At 38.1% G+C, this 8,425-nt stretch overlaps 2 protein-coding genes across 5 annotated transcripts; both read left to right on the top strand.

Moving 5' to 3' along the window:
- Nucleotides 1–7: 7 nt before the first annotated feature.
- Nucleotides 8–4,851, top strand: LOC116425740 (dnaJ homolog subfamily C member 11). The gene is made up of 9 exons (XM_076374204.1): nucleotides 8–187; nucleotides 657–786; nucleotides 857–1,100; nucleotides 1,167–1,480; nucleotides 1,563–1,770; nucleotides 1,877–2,438; nucleotides 2,523–2,652; nucleotides 2,726–3,359; nucleotides 4,598–4,851. Exons 1-8 carry the CDS (start codon nucleotides 116–118, stop codon nucleotides 2,746–2,748), a joined length of 1,683 nt encoding a protein of 560 aa, XP_076230319.1. The 5' UTR covers nucleotides 8–115; the 3' UTR covers nucleotides 2,749–3,359; nucleotides 4,598–4,851.
- On the top strand, nucleotides 3,026–8,359 carry cdm (importin-13-like protein cdm). 4 transcript variants are annotated; one of them, XM_031973807.2, is made up of 9 exons: nucleotides 3,026–3,150; nucleotides 4,757–4,930; nucleotides 5,000–5,164; nucleotides 5,246–5,392; nucleotides 5,464–5,717; nucleotides 5,796–6,558; nucleotides 6,639–7,548; nucleotides 7,608–7,751; nucleotides 7,832–8,359. In XM_031973807.2, exons 2-9 carry the CDS (start codon nucleotides 4,790–4,792, stop codon nucleotides 8,107–8,109), a joined length of 2,802 nt encoding a protein of 933 aa, XP_031829667.1. In that variant the 5' UTR covers nucleotides 3,026–3,150; nucleotides 4,757–4,789; the 3' UTR covers nucleotides 8,110–8,359. The 4 variants fall into 4 exon arrangements, 3 of the variants coding, with proteins under 3 accessions (XP_031829667.1, XP_031829662.1, XP_031829652.1); XM_031973802.2 differs by having other exon boundaries at nucleotides 3,077–3,225; XR_013001395.1 differs by lacking the exon at nucleotides 3,026–3,150 and adding an exon at nucleotides 3,699–4,341 and having other exon boundaries at nucleotides 4,803–4,930; nucleotides 7,594–7,751; nucleotides 7,832–7,980.
- The last annotated feature ends 66 nt before the right edge of the window (nucleotides 8,360–8,425 follow it).

Below are 8,425 nucleotides of genomic sequence, written 5' to 3'. Positions count from 1 at the left end.
AGCCGGTTCTCGACCGAGTCTTTCGTAACCTATGGAAGCAGAAGATTGAGTCGTGGGAAAATATTGGATCTCGTAGACTGAACAAATCGCTGACTGAAAAATTTAGGCAATTAACATGGATGACGATAATGATCAAGAAAACCCAATCGAGGACGATTATTATACATTTCTGAACGTTGCCAGAAACGTGAGTGGTCATGGCAAACTGATTTTCCGTGCTAATTCGCTCGTTCATTCCGGTCAAGAGTAGAGATCAATTCGCACTCCTCCACGTGACATGCTCTGTCCTAGATTCTGATGTAATCAGGTCTTTTGTAGTAATATTCCAAATCATTGCTACACGATTTCGTATTTCACTCCAAACTGTATTTGTTCTTGTTGATCTTATTTTCTCGCCTTGATCCGCCTCAGTCTTAATATGTAAGCATCAGACCATAATTTTTTTCCTTTTTCATTAACAATTCGTGCATTTTAGTAAAAGGATCTGTACACAATTAATTCTATGCGTTAAGGACTTGTCCAGTTAACAGAGCATTCTCTAGTTTCCCTAATCTTTCTGCAAAATATAGCTCTTCCAATTCACAAAATTATACAATGAAAGATGCTAATAATTTTTTCATAAAGATCATAGATGTTTATATTGCCTTTGCTTACAGGCAACTGTTGAAGAAATCAACAATGCTTATCGTAGGCAGAGCAGACTTTACCATCCAGACAAGCATACGGATCCAGTACTTAAAAAGGAGGCAGAAGTTTTATTTAACCGTACGAAAAAGGCTTACGAAGGTTTGTCTAGGATGTAATGAATACATTTTGTATTTAGTTTTCCATAAATAACATATGTTTTATATAACAGTTTTGAGTGATGCACATCAGAGAGCTATTTACGACTCTGTGGGAATTCGAGGATTAGAAACAGAAGGCTGGGAAATTGTGCAACGCACTAAAACTCCTGAAGAGATTAGGGAAGAATATGAACGCTTAGCCAGAGAAAGAGAAGAGAGAAGACTACAACAGCACACAAATCCTAAGGGCAATATTACAGTTAATGTGAATGCTACGGATCTTTTTAACAGATACGACGATGACTATGAAGATAGGTAATATACAATCATATCAAAAACCAGATATATACATCACACTGTCAATTGTGTTTTAAAATGTAGCAAAGGGATACTTTCATGTTTGGAAGTGAGTGGAATGTCATTTACACAGTCCATTGAAGCACCCCTTACTTTAAGAGACACAGTAACCATGTATGGAGAGTTGGGTACACAGAATGGAACAGGTTCTGGTTCTATAAATGTCTCTGCGAGACGATTAGTTTCATCTAAAGGCTGGTTAGAATTGGACATAGGTGCAGGGAATGGGCCCACAGTGTCTTTAAAAGGTTTTCGTACATTAACAAGAAGATTATTTTGCGATGGCGCTACCATATTACAATTTACCGCGCGAGGAATAAGACCTGGCCTTGTAGGAAGTATGTTTATCGATGAAATTAAAACAGAGACACTGCAGAATTAGATATACACTTTCCTTTAATACAATAATATTGATTGCAGCTCTTGCAATGCAGCTAGACAAGCACACGGTAGGATATCTCACGTACAGAGCAGGCATACAAAACGATATGAGTACAATGATCGTAAGGGACACGTCCAGATCCTATACCGCATTTTCAATTCACTTAGGTATCCTACAGACCTTCGTAAGTCTTAATTATACATATAAAATGGAAGAGAAGCAACTGAAGCTGCGTGGAAGTATAAAGTTAGTAACCACCAGGCCATTGTTTATTATATACTTTATAAATGTATGTACCCTGTCCTTGCATTCGCTTCAGGCGGTTTTAGTATTGAGATTTCATCGTTTCTAGGGCTGGTACATTTGGAATGTTACTTGAATATGGAGCAGAAAAAAAAGTTTCACGACACAGTAGTCTCTCAGCTGCTGTGCGAGTCGGTGTGCCAACTGGTGTTACTTTAAGAGTAAAATTAAGTCGTGCCTCTCAATCTTATACGTTTTCTCTTCATTTGAGCGATGAGCTTCTTCCAGCTCCTGTGTTCTATGCGACTGTGGTCCCGATAGTGACCTGGGCTGTGGTGAAAAAGATCGTCATCGATCCAGTGGTAAAAGAACGACAGGAACGCGAGAAAGAGAAACAGAAGGAAATGAACAAGTCGAGGATGATGGAAAAGCAGAAGGAAGCGAAAATCGCTACTGAATTAATGAAAGCTACTGTTAGCAGAATTAGAGCGGAGGAGGAGTCGAAGAGGGGATTGATTATTACCAAAGCTTTGTACGGACGATTCGTATACCCTCAACAGAACAGATCCTCCTCGGATGAGCATCTGCATAGGGATGAGGTCATTGATGTAACAATTCCATTGCAATGTTTAGTTAAGGATTCAAAGTTAGTCCTGCACAATGCATCCAAGGTGCAGATCACTTTTTATTTTTACGAGGTACACACCTATTTAGTGGGGCTGATTGGAGTAAAAATATAATTCGACGTTTCACAGAGTCAGTTGCCTGGATTTTATGATCCGTGTGTTGGAGAGGAGAAACAGTTATTGGTACAGTATCTGTTCCGCACTCATACACACGAATGCATTGTTAAGGACAACGCGCCCCTCAGAATACCATTACCATGTAAGAGTTCTTGAATTTATTCCAAGTTAGAATCGTACTTTAATAATGACTTCATTTTTCGTTTCTTTTTTAGCGCATAAAGTGAATACCACATGACGTATGCGACATCACAAAAAAACGAAGTGAAATCGTTGCGATATGCAATGATAGCTTGTACTGCTTCACTGAGGTTTTTTTTAATTATTCTTAAATTAAAACAATGCGAATCACGTATTCGAGAAATCGAGTGTTCATCATTCATTTATATTTTGTACGATAAGTTCGTTTACCCAGAATAATCATTGTTGCATAATATCGTTTCACTTTAGATAAGAAAGTTAAAGTTACAGGATCGATTTGTCTTAGTGAAAATGCATACAAAGCATAGGAAACATAATTAGAAAGTAGAGGAACTAGTGATTAGTTTCTCAAGAGAGAGAGAGAGAGAGATCTTTTAGAAACATATTGCATTTTATTAAATATTAAATTTCAAGGTTTTACACAGAGGATACGAAGGAGGTTATATATTATATAATATTAAACGTAATCGTGACGATTACATTAAAGTGTTCTATAAAAAAGAATTATTGTCAGGTAAAAATTGGAAAAATAAAAAACATATTTGTTACTAGATGCAACGTGCTGATAGGAATATTTTACATACTAAATATATCAAAGAAGCAGCAACTTCAAAAAGTTGCATGAATCTTTAACAGGCTCATCTAATGGTATAGATATTTTGCATGATAGTTTATTAGTATACATTTCTTCCAACAAAAATAGTATGTATATGTAATTATATGCATAAACTGTGAGAAATGTTCATGTATATTCATTTACTAGAAATATCAATACTGTACAGCCAAATTCCAAGCGGTACGATGTTACAGCTCGGTAAATTATGTGAATTTAAATCATACTTAAGCTTCCAACTGTGTTTATTCATGTGTCTGCATTTTAGTTCAATGAAAAATTCAATGTAGCGTAAACTTTAGTTCGAAAATGTATACTTAAAATGAACAAATTTATTTATTTCGAGTACCATATTGTATTTCTGTGGGTGTGTATTGTGTCATGCTTTTTAAAGGCAAATGCATTGAAAGAAAGAGTAAATTGTGATTAGGATATTTTATAAACTTCATAAAATAGATATGATAAATGCTGTAACTGTTGATTTATAAGTAGATTAGCATTATTGTATAGTACATATGGAATTTGTTTAGTGTATTTGCTATAATAATGCAAAGAGAAGAAGCAAAAGTCTTTTTTTAATTTTCTCGCATTAATTATAATAACACTTGAGAGCTCAAAGTTATAATAAAAATTTCCATTTCATTGTGTTTAATTAAAATAACTTTTTAATTCATGTCATAAGAAGTTTGTTGTGTCATTGTATATGATAATTCTAAATATATATATGTATATAATATATACATATATATATTCAACGGATAATATACATACATATATGTATATATATATTATATTATCCGTTGAATATTTAAGCAGTAATTGAGTAAAATACTTCACGAGGAAGAAAATAAAAAGGAACTCAGTTTCATTTGATATAAAGGCGTAACATAATCAGCTGTTAAATTTTTTTGAGGTTATTTTGTTAAGTCCCTATTCGCACAGACTTATTCAGCCATGCGAATCCACTACTTACATACATTCAAATCAGTCGTATGAATCGGTGCTTGAGGAACGAAGGTTAGAATGTGATTGCATTCAATCTTTTCTAGAATTAGAACTCGTTTCATACTGTAGATTTTTATTTTCATTGAAATTTATATTAATCACAAGATAATCGTCGAACTATTTTCGAAGTTTATTAGAAAAATAGAGTTATCACAGATGATGAGAGTACTCGGGAAGTGTCATTTGCGTAATTCGTGAAATCTTTAAAACGATTAGAAAGGACCGTGTAAACACAAAATTTTGAAGATTTTGCGTGAATATTTCAAAGGGCCGTGGTTCAAATGACTTTCGAGGAAGATGATAGAGAAGTTCTCGATGATACTATCAACGAGACGAACTAAGTACAAAATACTGACAGTGATGGTTACTTGCTGACAATGAGACATTCATAGATGTATAGATAAATAATATAAGAACATTTAATCAGAAAAGGTTTTGTGGAATAAACGATTAATCTGGAATGGATTATACAGCTGTTGTTGATCAGGCTGTGAAACAGTTTTATGCTGATGGAAACAATGAGGTACATACGTGGCTTCTACGGGTGCAGGCTTCTCCGGAAGCTTGGACCTTTGTTTGGGAACTCCTTGACCCTTCTAAGGTAGGCTGCTCTTTCAGTTCTTTGTATTAGATGTTTAGTTGTTATCAATAATTTTAATTCATTTTTTAGTCGTGGGAAGTACAATTCTTCGCGGCCACTACTTTATACGCCAAGATTTCTAAACATTGGGACGAAGTGCCTCAAAATGAGTACCCTGCCCTACGAGACCGTTTGCTCAATAATATAAAACAACCAAATATACCAAAGTTTATTCTATCAAAGCTTTGTCAGGCAGTAATGTTTTATGTTCTTCCATATAAAGTTAATCGTGAAGGCATTCAGAAATGTAGTAATAACAAATTCTTCTGATTTCAGTTAGCTGCATTCTTAGCAAATGTTAGTGCTATGGAAAGTGAGGAAGAGAGTAAAAATGTTGTCGACGAACTAATGGGCATGTTGCCCTTTGATTCGCTTCCTATGTTGGAATTGTTATTGCGTACACTTTCTCTGTTACCGGTAGAGGTAAAGTATACCTCTTAAGTTTGCATGTTGCTGCATCTTATCATATTAACAGTTGTAATCAATTTAATCAGTTTGAAAGGAGATACGAAGCGAGAAGAATAAAACTACGTGAAAATTTAGTCAATGGTTGGTGCAAAACAACTTGGCTTCTGCAACAAGTTTTCACCATGTGCAACCCAAATTCCCCGGGCAGTGACAGTGGGTTGCATCTACTGGCAATGGAATGTGCGTTATTTTGGTTGAAAGTTAGTCAATTACCTTTAGACGCATCAGAGCAAATATATCATCATTTATTAATCGCTGCAGCTTACTATGCACCTAGCAGGTATACCTGTCCAAATGACATTTATTTCATAGTGTCTTGACAATTTAACTGACATAACTGTTTCACAATGAATTAAAGGGACAATGCAGAAGCAGATGACAGCAAAGGTTGGGAAGTAGTTCACGAATGTTTAAACATGATAGTGAACCATTGCGAGCTTAGAAACAGACCGCAAACATTATGGAATTGGGCACAAAGTTTGGTAACTATGGCAAGACAATACAATGGAAAGTACTTCTGCGAAATTTTAACTGCTATGGGAGAGGCACACAGCAGATATTTTTTACATGCTCTAGTGGAAGAAGGGAACGAAACACAAAAATCGACTTCGGAGGGTTTAATCGAGTTACTGCTGCAATGTTCTGAGCAAGAAGGACGGTATCCAACAGATGAGACTCGCAGTTGTATCCCATTCGGATTTTGGTACTCATTACAAGATGATATCAACACTCTCGACGAGCCCTATGAAAGTCGTGCTTACTTGGTCTTGAAACCTGTGTACGCGAGACTAGCGCAAGCACTGTTGCGTAAATCTACGCTTCCTTCATCCCCCAATGAAGCTGGGGATGTAAACGAACGAGAACTTTTCAGGTGCTACAGGCAAGATGTTGCGGATACCTTAGAATATTGTTACAGAGTACTGGGACAAGACTTGCTAGTCCTTCTCGGGCAAAGATTAAGTCGAACGTTGGACGGTTCAGAGAAATGGACAGAAGTGGAGTCAACGTTACACGCGTTCGAGGCATTAGCGGACAGCGTAGAGATACAAGAATCACATTACATTCCTGCTATAATGGATTTAGTCGTAACTCATATTCCGTATGATCTCTACCCTCGGGAGGTACAAACAATTCCTCTACATTAAAATGGTTACATGACCAACCATTGAAGATTCCATTGAACACTCTGTCCAATTCCTAGGTACTGGCCTGCGTCTGTTCAACAGTGGGAAGGTACGCCGAGTGGATAGGCATGCATCCAGACCCTTGGCTGGAGAAAGTATTGCGAGTTGTGACATTAGGTTTAACCAGCGGTTTAGTCACCGCACCTCTCGCTAGCATGGCCTTGAAGGACCTGGTGAGAGAGTGCAACCAACACCTTACGCCTTTCGCACCTTCTATCCTCAACATCATCGAGCAAACGCTGCCAACAGTTACACCTGGATGTGCAGAAGGCCTGCGACTGATGTACGCAGCCGGCAAATTGTTAAACATTTTGTCCACCGTGGAAGAAAAGATAGCTCACTTGGACGCCACGTTGGGTTTATGTATAATAAAAATCAGAGAGCTATTGGAGCAACCATTATTCGTAGCCCGTGATGCGGTGACAAACCAATTGAAAATGGCTACAATGTTTTTCTCCACGTTGGAAGGGTCCATCGGGAAACCTGTGTTGGACGGACTTCTGCCTATATTCAATCAAATAATCGGCCATCCCGAATGGAGCCAAGACAATTCCACGTTGGAGGAGATGTACATTTGCGCGCAGAAGTCTCTGTTGTCGTTGTTGCATCCGGCGGTAGACGCTCGACCGCTTCTACCGATTTTGGCCACATCGTACAAGAACTGGCCTCATCCAGCTGCACTGAACCTCCTGCGGCAACTGGTACTGCTGCTCGGCCAAGACCCCGAGAACGCGATAAACCATGTCTTCGCAGAACTGAGCTCCGTCACTTTAAGCGGCGTGAGAGCCTGCAGATCTGTGCGCGGTAACCTATCCGATTGGGCGGAACTGATGGAATCGTACCTTGGACTACTGGCGCAGATTTGCAAGAAGAATTCTAGGATGTTGTTGCAGGTCCAGGACCAAGTACCTGAAATGTTACAGTGCGGTAAGGTGTTGGTTGCTACATGTTTCCATTATTCTTGTCACATAGCATATTTTCTGCAGGAATCGATTGTCTGACGTTACCAGAAATCGGGACGGTCAAAGCGTCCGCCTGTTTTCTGAGTCACATAATAGACGTTCCGGAATTTAACACGTTCGTGCAGCAGATCGGCCCGGAGCTTATTTTTCTGATCATGCAATGCGTGGGTGAGTAGAATTCTTCTTTTCCTTTTTTCGAATCCTTTGGCGAATGATTTACTTGAAAGGATTTATTATTGCATGAACAGCTGGGAGAGTACCACGGAACAACTTAGATCCATACGCGGAGGTCCTGGTAGCGTTGAAGAGGCAGTACTTGAAATGGGTGGGCCATTGGCTTCGGGACGCGCTCGATAAGCTCTCGGACGAGTTTTTGGTTTCTCAAGTACAAAAGGATATGTTCATAAGACAGGTTCTTAAAGACATAAAGAGGCAACGAGCGTGCGACATCCTGAAAGAGTTCAGCCTGCAGAATTTGGTGATGAAAAAGAACACCGGTTGCGTCGATCAGAATACTAGATCATGAAGTTGCCCCGTGTAATAAAAAAAAATACTGCGTGCGTACCGTGTAAAATATGTTTCACGACGGATAGAATTAATCAGGGTAACGCGTTTATCTTTTTATATGATGAATGATTTCGAATAGCGGCCGATAACGATGACGAGCAACGGAAAAGAAGTAGGCGTATGTTACGTAATGCAATTATTCATTATTCGTTTTCATTGATCAGTGCGTTCAAAAAAATTTACAAACATAATATATACGTTCGATCTTCTCCCCCCTTTTTTTTCTTTTTATACATACTTCATTGTGTCATACAGATATATTTTTTCTCTCTTTT

This window comes from Nomia melanderi, chromosome 2 (genome assembly GCF_051020985.1).
Source record: "Nomia melanderi isolate GNS246 chromosome 2, iyNomMela1, whole genome shotgun sequence".
NCBI lineage: Eukaryota > Metazoa > Arthropoda > Insecta > Hymenoptera > Halictidae > Nomia > Nomia melanderi.
This window is presented reverse-complemented; position numbering and strand designations above follow the sequence as displayed.

Coding starts and splice junctions, on each gene's coding strand:
- LOC116425740 (XM_076374204.1), top strand. CDS start 116: ATGGATGACGATAATGATCAAGAAAACCCAATCGAGGACGATTATTAT. Junction 787..856: donor TACGAAAAAGGCTTACGAAG/GTTTGTCTAGGA, acceptor TTTATATAACAG/TTTTGAGTGATGCACATCAG. Junction 2,653..2,725: donor CCTCAGAATACCATTACCAT/GTAAGAGTTCTT, acceptor TTTCTTTTTTAG/CGCATAAAGTGAATACCACA.
- cdm (XM_031973792.2), top strand. CDS start 4,317: ATGAATCGGTGCTTGAGGAACGAAG. Junction 4,931..4,999: donor AACTCCTTGACCCTTCTAAG/GTAGGCTGCTCT, acceptor TTCATTTTTTAG/TCGTGGGAAGTACAATTCTT. Junction 6,559..6,638: donor ATGATCTCTACCCTCGGGAG/GTACAAACAATT, acceptor TCCAATTCCTAG/GTACTGGCCTGCGTCTGTTC.